We start from the raw sequence: 13,232 nt of genomic DNA on the forward strand, positions 1-13,232 counted from the left end.
GGAGCTGCAGCGCGTGTGGCCTGCATGTGGGTGAGGCCACTCATGCTGTGTTCTGTCCTTCATCCCGAAGCTGTGACGGAGGAGGAGCTGTCCCGTGCACTGAGTGAGGGAGAGGAGATCACCGCAGCCCCGGAGAGAGAGGGCACAGGCCACGGCGGCCCCAAGCCATGCTTCACACTGAGCTCCCTCAGCTCCGCTGCTGAGACCGGCCAGGACCCGCTGGACAGCGAGGAGGAGGCAATGTGAGGCTGGAGGGCAGCAGGGCCTCCGCCCTTCCCTGTCCCCCAGGGTCCTCCCACGGGGAGCAAATGGGGCTTCCAGTGAGCTGCCTCTCTGGGAAGTGAGGGAGAGGGATTATCCAGGGCGAGTGTCCGTTCTCATCCATATTCTCTGGGAGTGACTCAGTGCCCAGGTAGTGATCTCAGTGGCAGGTCCATGTTTTGCCCAACAGCAGAGATTCCAGGGAGCAGGAGAGGGGGGTGAGCCAGGCCCCGTGCCCTGGCACAGAGAAGGCTCGCAGCACCAGAGCTTGTGAGGTGCAGGGAGCCCCTGGTGGGGGGTGTGGCCTAGGGCCACAGTCACTGGAATGGTTTGTGGGCACAGCCATCAGTGCCTGTACAGCCTTGGGCCCAGGAGCCGTGGAGGGGCCACAGGGCTGACTCTGCAGTGAGATACCGGCGCCTCCCAGGGCAGTTGGCTGTGCGTCACAAACGTGTGTGATAGAAGCTGGGTGCTTCTCTCCTGCTTGGCAGATCACACCCACTGCTGGTGCCTGTGGTGGGGACATTGGGATGTGATCTCCGTTAGGCATCTGCTGTCTGGCACAGGGCTTGACCCCATGGTCAGGAGCTCTTCCCTGGCGTTTGTGTACAGGTGCCCCCCACCCTGCCCCCGAGGCCCCGGTGGAAGGTATTACAGCTGGGGAGCCCCAGGGTTCAGGGAGGACGCCCCACAGGTGAAGTAAGTGCCGGGCTGTCCAGGAGCTGCCATCTGTAGCCCCTGACCTCATGGGAGTCGCCTCCCTTCTCTTCCCCCTGTGTGCCAGGTGGGATTTGTATGAGCCTGTCCTTTGCTTGGATGTGACCTGCAGACAGGGTTTGCAGAGGCCTCCAGTGCCACGAGCTCCCTGACCCTCACACACCTTTGTCTCCCTCTCACCAGCAGCACCCAGGGTGAACTTGGCCTGAAGCCCCCTTCCCGGGACCAGTTTCCTTCCTTCTCACCCAGAGATGCTTTGAGCAGCCACAGGAGCAGGGTGAGTGACAGGGGCTGCTAGGCGGCCACTGCTGCCTCTGCCCACTGCACAGAAATCGTGGGGAGGGAGGATGGAGCCTCGCAGGGCCTTGAAGATCTGTGCCCCAGGGGGAAGCTGCGTGTGTGGGTCTGCAAATGCGCATAGACGTGTCACACGTGCCCCACACGGAGCTGTCCTGGCCCCTCAGCCTCTCCTGGTCTCCTGGTCTGTGGAATGTGGGCCCAGGCCCTGCTGGGCTGAGGGCAACAGGAGTCACGTGGGAGAAGCGCCACATGTGTTCACAGGCGGGGCTCCTCCTCTGCTCAGATTCTCGTTATGTGCCGAATGGTCATTTGCTTGGACGGCCCACACCCCCGGGACCAGGTGCTCTGTGGTGGGGTGCCGCTGGCCAGGCCCCAGCCCTTGTGGAGGGAAGCAGCCTCGCAGTGCTTGGTGGGCTTAGTCCGCACCCCTCTCTGCCCCTAGAACGTCCTGACCGCCATCCTGCTGCTGCTGCGGGAGCTGGACGCAGAGGGGCTGGAGGCCGTGCAGCTGACTGTGGGCAGCCGGCTGCAGGCCCTGCGTCGGGAGGAGGTGCAGGAGCACGCCGAATGACCACAGGACCTGAGCGCCGCTCCACTGTCCACGGGGACCCCAGTGTCTTCCCCAGCCCCCAGGAGCTGAAGGGTGGCTGCCACAGCCCTGGCCCCACACAAAAGCCTCCCCGGTTTGCCACGTCGGCCGAGGGCAGGAGTGGGTGTTGTGCTGGCTAGCTGGAGCGGTGGAGATGCCTGTCCACACCAGAATGTCCCCAGGACTCCCCTTCTGTGGTCTGGAGGTTCTGGGCTGGCCTGGGCTCTTGAAGGGAGGATTTTGCAGGTTGTCCTCCCTAATAAAAGATTTTCCCACGGTTGATCTGGAGGTGACATTTCCCAATGGTCGTGACAGCCTTTCTGAAAGCAAGGGCCGTTTCTCGGCAGAATGAGGAGGTGTTCACGAATGGCTTTGCCGATTCCAGCCCTTGGTCCTTGGATAGATTTCTGTTGAGCAAGGGAGGCTTCCAGAATGCCGGCGTCCACAGGGACATCTGCCCTGAGCTGCTCTCCGCAGGAAGGCAGCAGCCTCCCGCGTCCACGGGAGAGGGTTTTGTTTCTTGGCCAGGCTGGGCAGGTGCGCCTTCCTTTCTCTCTTCTGTGAAGAACTGCAGGGGGGCCCTCAGCTGTGAGGCTGTGGGTGAACAGGCCTGTTTGCTCTGGGGTCTGGGCCTGGCACAGGAAGCAGCTGGACTAGGGGAGTCCTTGGAGCATCTGAGAGGAGTTTTCTTTCCTCTGGGAAGAGTTCCGAGTCTTATGACGATGCCACGATCTGGGCAGTGACCCGCGGCCCTGGGGACCTTCCTAGTACCCCCCAAAACCAAGGGAGCATTCACGTGAGATGGGGAGTCAGCCTTCCAGCTGGTGTGTAGGAAAGCCAGGTCCCTGGGCTCTTGTCCTGTGTGGGGTTGGGACCCAGATCTCCGTGAGATGTCCCCATCCTCCGCCAAGCGGTGATGCGTGACCACGCGTGCAGGCCACTGCTCTCCCAAGCTCAAGGCCATGCAGTGTGATCGTCACCAGAGCCAGCTGCAGCATTGGGGCAGTCACTGTCACTGGACTTGGGGAAGCCCAGGGTGAAGACAGTCACTCATCCGTGCAAGCTCTTCACAAGGGGTGCGATCCCTCCAGAAGGGGTGCGATCTCTGAGCAGTGGGGAGTGGAGTCACCACTTGGGACATGGAGGGTGGACAGTTCAGGCCTGTGTCTGCCTTCCTGGGACTGTGGGATGGGCACCCGGCGCCCTCAGTAAAGTGCTTCCTTGGAATGACTGAGGTCGTTTTAAATTGAGTCCCCTTCCACTCCCCCCGACATGGGCCGCTGTGGGCATGCGGGGCTTACACCAGTGCCCTCCTGCCCCACACCATGTACACCTTGGTTGGGACAGTTGGGTGGGACCTGTGGGGGCAGCTGCCTGCCTTCAGCCCCGCGGTTCCCCCCACCCCGTCCCCATCCCCACCATTGCTGCCTCCACCCTCAGCCTCCTGACGCTCCCCCTCCCGTCGCCTCCTCACCCAATGCCCCCAGCCATGGAAGACGGCCAGAAGCACGTCCAGCCCAGGGCACCCCACAGTCCCACTCCACTGCTCCCCAAGTCACCCCAGACGTGGGTTCTCAAGCCGAGCAGGCACGGGCATCACACTGTGTCCCATTCACCCAGTTCACAGGAGAGGACCAAGGGCCCAGGAGGCCGCATCACTCCGCCCGAAATGCCAGAAACGCCAACTCCATGCAGCCAGAAGTGGGCCTGTCACAGGCGCTGGCCATGGCACGTCGCCCAGGAGGGAGGCAGCCACTGTCCCAGGCATCAGCCACAGGCCACCACCTGGGTGCAGCAGCTGAGTGGCAGCTGAACAGGTTCTAACACCTCATCAGGCAGGGCAGGCCGAGGGGGGTCTACTCAGAACTGAGTCCTGATCCCAGAGGGTGTGACACAACGGAGCCCCCCAAAACATGCACGTGGTTCCCCGGGCCTGTGACGCTGTTTCTCTGTTCCTTTGAGACAGAGTTGCAGACCCGGGAGCACTGTCCTTGGACAACTGTCCCCTCCTGGGCCTGGCCCCAGGACGGCCCCGCTCAGAATGAACTAGAAGGCCCCTAGGTGTGGGCCCCTCCACCCCAGCTCCAGAGTTAAGCAATCTGGAGGTCTCTGGCACTAGGGCCAACACAGTGAGGGGCTCTTGGGAATATCAAGGTACCTGAGGGCAGGAAGGTCCCCAGCCCCCTCACCAGGTCCCCAGTGCCACCCCTCTGGCCTGAGCTCAACCAGGAGACTGCCCAGGGACCCTCAATGTGGCCTTTAGGCCCCTCCAAGCCAGGGTCTCCCTTGAGACACCTGTGTCCCGAAACCACATCCGCAGGGTGGCACTGCAGGAACGAAGCAACCCTCTCGGCAAGCACCTGCCACATTGGTGCTGCAGAGCCGTGGGTGGTGCAGAGCCGCGGGTGGTGCAGAGCCGCGGGTGGTGCAGAGCTGTGGGTGCTGCAGAGCCGTGGGTGGTGCAGAGCATGGGCTTCAACGCTTGGGCTTCAACGCTAAGGTTAACGGGCATCCTGCGAGCAGGGTGTCCACCACCCCAAACCACCTGCGGGACTCAGCCCTAGCCCCCGGTGGGCACAGCTTTGTGCCGCCTTCTCTTCCCCTCCCACGTGTCCACCATCGGTGTCTCCTGGATGCTGGCTCAAGCCAGCCACCAGCCTGCAGGTTGGAGACCCCCACTCAGGCTGAGGCTGAGGAGACCCGAGGAGTGAGACTGTAGCCTTCTACCCCCAGGGGAGGACCAGGAGGGGGCTCAGGTCACCTTGGTGGCCCCCAGGGAGTCCTGGAGAGCGCCTGTGGCCTCCCAGGGCACATGTCCCTTTGGCCTGGCCCAGGCACTGGCCAGAGGGCCCTCCACCCCTGGGGGCCGCTGCCCGCTGGGCTGGCCGTGTGGTGCTGCTCCTCTCCCTCCAAGAGTTCCGCAGGCTGTGCTCTCCAGAGACCGATGCACCCCACGGTGAGGATGATTTTATTTCTAGAAAAGGTGACAGGTGCTGCACGTGGGCAGGAGCAGGTCACAGTGAGGCAGGGCCAAGGGCATCCCCCTCTCAACACAACCCAGGCACCGGCAGCCTACAGGCCGGGTAGGGCGAGGGCTGGCCCCTGTGAGTGAGCCCGCCCAGAGTGGGGAGAGGCTGGGGCCCATGGGGCGCCAAAGCCAGGGGACAGCGGCCTGCAAACACCGACAGCCCCACGTCCCCTGGGCAGGAAGGTGGATGCCCCACGACGCTCTGTCCTCCTGCTGCAGGGCCTGGCCAGCCCCAGGGAGGCCTGGCGGGTGGCCAGGGATAGAGGCAGGGGCTGGGCTGAGCAGGGACACAGCCCCCCACCTGCCTGCAGGCTCCAGACACAACAGCCCAGGCCCCATCTGAGCCCTGGCGCTGCAGCTGGCATGGGTGGGGGCCGGGGAGGGGCGTGGGCATGGCCTCAGAAGCCCTTGTCCATGCTCAGGGTGCGACGGGTCACATGCTCCAGCTCCCCTGACACGTAGGCGGCCATGCTGATGCGGTACTGTGCCAGCATCTTCAGCATGAGCCGCAGGCTCAGCCACCACTGCTCCCGCGGCATGCGGTGCCTGTGCGGGACGGGGATGCGGGGATGATGGGGAGTCAGGGGTCAGGGCAGCTCTTCAGGCCATGCCCCCAACCCCCCCACACCCCCCAACCCGGCGGCCTGTGCATGCCCCTCCCTCTGAACATCTGGATATCCGTGGAGCCCTGCGGCCTCTGGGACGGCTCTGGGGTCCCCATCCCTTGGAGGCACAGCACAGAGTCAGCCACAGCCGCCCTCAGGCGTGCCCAATCCTGGCTGCCCACGCTGTGTCCCCATGCCCACCCAAAAGTACTGCCCAGTGTCACGCTCAGAAGACTTGGACATGGTCCCTGCTCTCCATGGCCTGGCGGGGACCGGGGCATGGGGACCCAGGAGGACATGCAGGGTCAGGGTGCGAGTGGGGCGGGGCCTGGCACACCTGCCTGGGGGACAGTCTGGGCCACCCCTCAGCCCCACCCGCCTCCACGAGGCTTCAGTGGAACTCACTCGAAATCAGTGTCTTTCTTGAGCTCAGTGACAGGGCTGAAGGCCACTGCCTTCTTCTTCAGGCCGATCACGCAGGCCGAGTCTGGGGCATTGGCGAACACCCGTCCTGCAAACAGAGCCACGTGGCAGCCCTCCAAGGCCGGGCCCTGCCCCAGGGAGCCAGGGGAGGGCGAAGTGAGGCCTCGGGTCGCACCCACCACCTACCCTTGCGGTAAACCTCACGCAGCTTCTCCGACAACCAAAGCATGGCCTTCACCCCCAGCTTGGTCCCGTAGTTCCGGTCAAAGGGGGTTGGGGCGCCGCCCTGGAAACAGGCAAGGCCCGGTTCTTGGAGCTGCCCTGGGCTGCCTGGGCCAAGGAGAGGGGAGGCCCAACCCCAGTGCAGACAGGGTCCCCACGGGGAGCCTCCCAGGCAGCTTCTGAACACCCATTCCTTCCAACCCCTGCACAATTCCCATCTGTTCCCGCATCGAGGACCCTGCCTGCTCTCTCCAGCTCCAAGTCCAGGCCAGAAGCTGCCTCCCGAGGCCGGCAGTCAGCTGCCCCCTGGCCAAGTCAAGTGACCCCTGGGCTCCTACATTGGCAGCCAGTGGCCCCACCTTGGGCCCCATCCCCAGCCACCCTGACTCCCCTTCCCTGGCTCAGAAAACCCCACGACACAGGCTTCCTGCAGGGACGCCATAGGGCAGGGAGCATGTGGGATCTAGGTGAGGGGCTTGGCGGAGGTGGCCGCAGGAGGCCCGGAGGGGTGGGGGCTGGGCTCAGCATGTGAATGTCCTGGCCCCAGCCCCGGCCCCAGCCCCGGCCCCAGCCCTTCTTGGAATGAGACCTCACCCAGATACGGGCCTCGGTCCCCTCACCGGGGAAGGGCACATGTGCCCGAGGGCCTGCCAGGAGTGCCCGTGGGTGCCTGTGAGGGCTGGGAGCCCTGGGCCCGGGGACAGATGGTGGCAGGGAAGAGGGGCAGGCCTCTCAGAGCCTCACTGCCCCACACCTGCTGCAGGTGGCCCAGGACGTTGGTCCTGCAGTCAAAGACGCCCTTGCCCTCTGATGAGTACAGGTTGTACAGGAACTCCGTGGTGTAGTAGTCGTGGCACTTCTCGTTCCTGAGAGGGACAGCAGGGCCTGAGTCAGCGGGGAACGAGTTCAGGTCTCCCCCAAATCCTGAGTCCCCGCTGGGCCAGGCCTGGGAGCGGGAGTGCCAGCTCCCGGGAAAGCCGCCCTCGCCCACCCTCTCCAAGGACCCCTCCTGCCTTCTCCTGCCCGGCCACTCCTCAGCAGCCCCGCCCCTAGGCCCTAGCGGTGGCCGGGACCCACGGCAGCCTCACCGCAGCACCAGGCCCCTCTGAATGTCTGTCTTCATCTTCTCCGTCATGTGCTCCACGTTGACCTGCGGGAGGGGCCGGATGAGCCAGAGGACTGTGAGGAGGGAATTCCAGGCTGACCAGCAACCCAGGGCCAGCAGGAGCACTGGGTTATGAGTCCCGCCTGCCCGGGCCCTGCCCTGCGCTGGCCGGCCTGAGTGTCTGGGGCCCAGGCTGGCGTGCCGGCGGGTCTGTCGCAGCAGGGGCCACGCTGGGCTCACCTTTAAGTCATGGATGTTGAAAGGGTCCTCGAAGACGTAGGCGGCGTCGGCCCCCACAGCGATGCCAGTCACGGTGGCCAGGTAGCCACAGTAACCCCCCATGGTCTCCACGATGAACACGCGGCGCTTGGTCCCCGAGGCGGACTGTTTGATGCGGTCACAGCTCTGGGGGCCAAGGGGGGTCAGGGGTCCTCCACGTGCCCACCCTTCCCTGCAGGCCATGGGCATGGCTACCCTGCAGGGAGCCCTGTGTCTCCAGAGCCAGCCTGGGGCTGATGCACCCACAGAGTCAGCAGCACCAGGCTTGGGCCCACCTCCCACCTGGGCCCCGCAGGACCAGGGGTTCTCAACCAGGTGACCCCAGCCTCAGGGTACAGGGGACAGCGGCCTGCACACACACTGTCTGTGGGCAGGCAGGGGTGTCCCCGGCCCCATGGACAGAGGCCAGGCACTGCTCTTAGGCTACCCAGCACTGGGGCAGGGACACTCCTGCCTCGGTCTCCCCGTCTGAGTTCATCACAGTAGCGAGGAACAACGCAGGGCCCCCGGCCCTAGAAGTGGCTATGGCAGGGAGCTGAGCCCCTTCACCTGGGCCTGTGTCCCACCAACCCCAACCCTGGCAGCCCTCCCGGGTGCTCACCACGCACTGTCCCCTCCAGCAGCCTCCGTAGGCTCAGCCCCACCCCACAAGGGCCTGGGCATGGCAGGCAGGGGTCCAGGAGCCCCGTACCTCCATAGCAGCGTTTACGGCAGTGTCAGAGCCCAGGCTGAAGTCAGTGCCAGGGACGTTGTTGCTGATGGTGGCTGGGATGACGCACATGACGATGCAGAGCTCCTCGTAGCGCCCGCGAGCTTCCACCAGCTGCAGCACCCCTTCATAGGCCTGCAGCAATAGGGACAGGGGGCAGGTCAAGGGCAGCACCGAGGCCAGGGTGGGCCAAGGACAGGCTCTGCCGGCGGCCGCCCAGCCCTGCTCCCTGCTGACCTGTCACGTGCCCCGTGCTGGACTCCAGGACCCACCTGCTCAATCCCCTGGGGCTGGGCCAGGCAGTCAGCCTGGTGTCACCTCAGGACGCCTCCCAGGGAAACTGGACTCTAACGAGGGTCAGGAGGCCCCTCCAACCCACTCTGACCCCAGATCCACTCCATGAAGCCTGCAGTGGGGCTTGGCTTTGGAGGGCAAGGGGGAAGGGCTGTCATTCATTTATTATTTAGGGACAGCTTGCCCAGTGCCAGGACACCACGTAAGCGATGCCATCCCGCACCTACACCTCTGCCTCCTCCGCCTCCCTTCGTCCCATCCTCCCGCTTCCAAGTCCCCCTCCTCCCCTGCCCCTCCCCAGCACCGGGGTTCATTGGAGCCTTGGGAAGCTTTCTGGAGAAAGTAAAGAACGCTCCTGAGCCCACACACCACACTTAAAACCCTGATGCTCTTGGCCCCTGCATCGCCCCAGCCGGCACACAGGTTTTCAGGACGGGCCCCTCAGTGGGAGGACACCTTGGGTCTCCTGTGCCCCGGGGCTTTTTCATCCGCGGGCAGCCCTCACCTCAAACCCGCCGACCACCAGCAGGGCATGGATACCATAGACGCGGATGCTCTCCACGATGGGCTCCAGCTGGCCCTTGGGCAGAGTCCTGCAGTCAGAGACACATCCGTGTGGACATGCGACGCCCGGGGACGCATGTCCACATCGCGTCTGATCACAGGAAGGCATTGCCTTGGCCGTCCCCCGAGCCAGTCAGCAGTCACTGCAACGCCCTGGATGTGACGCTGTGGCTTCACATGGAGAGGGGCACACGGGCCCAGCGTGAGCTGCCTGGGCACCACTCAGCATCACCAGGCATGGACCAGGCAACCAAGTGAACCCCCCACCCTCCTGGGCTCCCCATGGGCACCCCTTCCCGCCCGAGGCTTTCTCGCCCAACACTCAGCAGCAGGAGGGGTGCCTCCTCCGGCCCTTGCAGCCACTCAGTGGCTCAGGACTCAGCGACTTCCCCTGTAGCGCACAGGGTGACTGTGCCCTCCCCATGCCCACAGAAGGGTCTCAGGCCCTGGGACAAAAGCCATCAGACAGGCCCATAGCCACAACCAGAGTGGTGACACTTCAGGCTGCCTGGCCTGGCCAGGCAGTGACAGACACTGGGCCAGCTTCCCTGCCATGGAGAGCCCACCGTGGGCATGGAGCTGCCAGAGCAGCCTGCCCTACACACCTGAGCTCAGGCCTGGAAGCCCCAGGCAGGAGGCGTGAAGCCTGCCCTGCACAGGTCACCAGCCAGAAGAGGGGCCGAGCCCAGGGCCCTGGGCTGGGTTCCCCTTGCCGCCCCCACCTGCAGGGCCTGGAGACTGCGCCTTGGCCCTCCTGCCCGCAGGTACCCACAGCAGGCAGCTCACCTCTTGGTCCCCAGCATGGAGCCACCACGCCCCAACCAGCCGGCCACGTTGTGCCAGCCTACTACTTGCACCTGTCAGGAGGAGATGCAGCTTCAGGGGCCAGTCTGAGCCTCTGGCCAATTCCCCCCAGGGGTGGGCCTGTGCCCGGGGGCCAGCCAGTGCTGGGCATCACGCTGCAGGCAGAGCTGAGTACCCAGGCCTGGGTGGGCACCGACACATGGACCCAGGCCTCGGCCTCCACCTCTAGCAGCTGGCCCTCCACAGGAGACGCCCCAAGTCTGCACACAGAAGGCCCAAGTCCTCACTTGTTTGCCCCGGCTGGACCCACCTGACCCTTGGCTAGGCCTTCAAAGCCATCGTGCACGACGTACACCGTGTGGCCCTGGGAGATGCCGGTCCGCACCGCCGAGCGCACGGCCGCGTTCATGCCAGCCGCTGGGGCCCCCACATTCAGGATGGCCAGGGAGAAGTTAGACTTCAGAGAGAAGGGGAGACGAGCATGAGGCACGGCCAGGGAGGGGACCTCCAACCTGCACAGGAGGTCAGCAGGCCAGCAGGTTCTAGAAAAAGGGGCCAGGCCCTGCCACCAGCCTGGACACTGCCCAGCACACCGACTGCCCTGGGAATACGGTATCTGTTCTAATTCCAGAAGATTCTGGTGAAGACCAAAAGAGACACGGTGCAAGCCCGGCACACAGGCAGCAGAGGAGGCAGAGGGGGCGAGCACTATTGTGAAACCAGGCCTGGGGACAGGAGCACAGGTCAGTGCCCACACAAGGGGCCAGCAGTGGGGGGAGAGGTAGGGGGCACAGCCACGAGGAAGGCAGGGGCCCTGACTATCCTGTTTCCTAGTAACCACGTTAAGGGAAGGGACAAAGACACAGAGACAGTCCCGTTAGGACTACAGTTAATTTAATCTGATAGACCAAAACCCCACTATGTCCATGTGAATTCAGTGACAGCTGCCACCACCTCCCTGCAGCCCCCATGCTGAGACTCTGAACCTGGCGTGCACCTGTCACGTGTGGCACACCCGACTTGGCAGCAGCCACACCCAAGGGCTCCGTAGCCATATGGCCCCACCGGGTCCTGGTACGAGCCAGCCCTGCTGCCCACAAAGTCAGTCACGCCCCAGCCAGGTTCTGGGTGGTTCATGGAGACCACGTTGCCCCCCCTCGGAGGGTGCAGCCCACTGACTAGCTGTGGGGATAAGCAGGGAGCTGGAGCAGCAGGGACACCCAAAGATGACCACGGATGGGAGGACCAGACCCAGGCTGGGCCACGCTGTCCGCCTTGGCCTGCGGCTCCAGCTGTGGCTCAAGGGGGTTGGGAGCCAGGACCTCACTGACCATGACTCTCTACAGGACCCTCGTTGTCCCCCAGGACTTGAAAAACAAGCCATTTCATCCTTATTTTGGAGAGATCCCATTTCCTGCGGTTTTCAGCTGTTTGGGGACATTTTTTTTTATGTTCAGAGTTTCACTCTTATCGCCCAGGCTGGAGTACAATGGCACGATCTCGGCTCACTGCACCCTCTGCCTCCCGGGTTCAAGTGATTCTCCTGCCTCAGCCTCCTGAGTAGCTGGGATTATAGGCGTCTGCCACCACCACACCCAGCTAATTTTTGTATTTTTAGTAGTGACAGAGTTTTGCCATGTTGGCCACGCTGGTCTCGAAATCCTGACCGCAGGCGATCTGGCCACCTCAGTCTCCCAAAGTGCTGGGATTACAGGTGTGAGCCACGACGCCCGGCCGCTGGGGACATTTTCTACACAGTGGCTCCTCCTCTCCTGAGTTAAGCCTGTGGGCCTGACTTCATTTCCATCAACCATTGAGAAGCGACAGCCAGCCCTGCAGCCAGGCTCCCAGCAGCAGGGACCTGCCAGCCACAGTGGTGCCTGAGCCTAGGCAGAGGCCGAGCCCACCCTCCCAGCTCCCAGCTCAGCCCCCAGCAAGAGGGAAGGCAGGGGCAGGCAGGCCCAGCCGCAGGGGCCAGCGTGAAGAGGCTGCAGAATTACACAGCCCGTTCCTCCCTCTGTGGGTGCCACTCCCTGCCTTACCTTCTCCTTGGGGGGCTTCTGGTGGGCAAGGAGCTTGTAAATGTTCCAGTTGTTCTCGAAGCTCCTGGAAAGGATTCGGGTCACACCATGCATAGCCCTCCAGCCCTGCAGCGTACAGCCACAGCACAGCCGTGACAGCCCAGGAGGTTGGTCACAGGCACACGGCCTGATGAAAGCTCAGCCATGAAGCAGCGGACACCACGCATGCCGGGCAGGGCACCTTCCACAGGCGGTGCAGGATCCCCCAACACAACACGAGGCTGCACCACCCGTGCAGCAAAGCCCGTGGCCGGCATCCAGCTCAAGGGAAGGTTGACCACCTTGGTAGCAGGTGGGGGCATGGATGGGAAACCAGACGTCCAATCCAGCCTGACCCGGCCACCAGGACACCTGCAGGAGGGCGTGACCCACACCCCACATCTGCCAGCCTTCCCAGCCCCTGCGGGGCCACCCCGTGTCCTGGGCTTGCGCCCACAGCTTCTCATCCCCTCGCCATGCCCAGATCCCTGTGACTGGGCCCTGCCCATGCTGCCGCCCAGGGTCTCCTGCAGCACCACACCTCCCAGCCCGCCTCCTGTACCACCCGCAGGCCCGTTCCTCCCTCGATCTTCAGACGCGGTGCCCAGAAGGACGACCCAGGCCAGGCGTGCACAGCACCACCGCAGCACGTGCTGCCTGGCACCGGGACCCAGCCAAGTAAGAGTGCAGGGGTCTGCTGAGGGGGCTTACCCGCCACGGAGCTGGATGGCCTCGTCAAACCTCTTATCATCCATGGCTTTCTGCACTTCCTTGGTCTTAAGGAAGAAAACCAGAACACAGGCTATGGAGGGCCCGGCCAGAACACCCATGGCCACTGCCCTGTCCGGTGGGACCGACAAGGGCAGATCTGGCCGGCATCTTCTGACCCTGGCCCAGGCCTGGCAGCCTCTCCCTGGGAACAGTGGTCACCACCAAGGCCAGCTCTTCTGGGGCTGGTTGAGGCCAAGAGGCCCTACCCTGCCCCCAGGTGCCCTCTTCTCCTCCCAGCAGTCCCAGCTCCAGGCAGGGTCACTCTGCCCCCGTTGCAGGCCTCCAAACCCACTGAGCCGGGGCTTGACCAGCACCCACACCCAGCCTCCTGGCCTCTGCCCTCCCCATACCTCCCATCCCGGGGTCCCTGCTCCCCACACCTACCCTCCCGGGGTCCCTGCTCCCCGCGCCTCCCCTCCCGGGGTCCCTGCTCCCTGCACCTCCCCTCCCGGGGTCCCTGCTCCCTGCGCCTCCCCTCCCGGGGTCCCTGCTCCCTGCACC

General features: G+C 64.2%; 2 protein-coding genes across 2 annotated transcripts in view; one reads left to right on the forward strand and one right to left on the reverse strand.

The window, feature by feature from the left end:
• Positions 1–24: 24 nt before the first annotated feature.
• LOC105555582 (protein C21orf2-like) lies at positions 25–3,094 on the forward strand. The gene is made up of 3 exons (XM_012002601.1): positions 25–242; positions 1,162–1,255; positions 1,721–3,094. Exons 1-3 carry the CDS (start codon positions 25–27, stop codon positions 1,847–1,849), a joined length of 441 nt encoding a protein of 146 aa, XP_011857991.1. The 3' UTR covers positions 1,850–3,094.
• Positions 3,095–4,798: 1,704 nt separating this feature from the next.
• The window catches only part of PFKL (phosphofructokinase, liver), a 34,222-nt gene continuing 25,788 nt past the window's right edge, over positions 4,799–13,232 (reverse strand). The window contains exons 11-22 of the mRNA XM_012002516.1: positions 12,672–12,736; positions 11,943–12,006; positions 10,211–10,357; positions 9,883–9,953; positions 9,038–9,125; positions 8,221–8,373; positions 7,491–7,655; positions 7,234–7,295; positions 6,900–7,011; positions 6,110–6,209; positions 5,906–6,011; positions 4,799–5,441 (exon numbers count right to left, since the gene is read on the reverse strand). Coding sequence (XP_011857906.1) covers positions 5,294–5,441; positions 5,906–6,011; positions 6,110–6,209; positions 6,900–7,011; positions 7,234–7,295; positions 7,491–7,655; positions 8,221–8,373; positions 9,038–9,125; positions 9,883–9,953; positions 10,211–10,357; positions 11,943–12,006; positions 12,672–12,736 — 1,281 coding nt within the window. The 3' untranslated portion in view covers positions 4,799–5,293. The remainder of the gene's footprint in view (positions 5,442–5,905; positions 6,012–6,109; positions 6,210–6,899; positions 7,012–7,233; positions 7,296–7,490; positions 7,656–8,220; positions 8,374–9,037; positions 9,126–9,882; positions 9,954–10,210; positions 10,358–11,942; positions 12,007–12,671; positions 12,737–13,232) is intronic.

This window comes from Mandrillus leucophaeus, unplaced genomic scaffold, assembly GCF_000951045.1.
Source record: "Mandrillus leucophaeus isolate KB7577 unplaced genomic scaffold, Mleu.le_1.0 Scaffold69, whole genome shotgun sequence".
NCBI classification, from domain to species: domain Eukaryota; kingdom Metazoa; phylum Chordata; class Mammalia; order Primates; family Cercopithecidae; genus Mandrillus; species Mandrillus leucophaeus.

Excerpts from the sequence above, each read along its gene's own strand:
- LOC105555582 (XM_012002601.1), top strand. The coding sequence starts at position 25 with ATGTGGGTGAGGCCACTCATGCTGTGTTCTGTCCTTCATCCCGAAGCT. Across the intron at positions 243-1,161 it reads GACAGCGAGGAGGAGGCAAT|CAGCACCCAGGGTGAACTTG; the intron begins GTGAGGCTGGAG and ends CCCTCTCACCAG. Across the intron at positions 1,256-1,720 it reads TGAGCAGCCACAGGAGCAGG|AACGTCCTGACCGCCATCCT; the intron begins GTGAGTGACAGG and ends CTCTGCCCCTAG.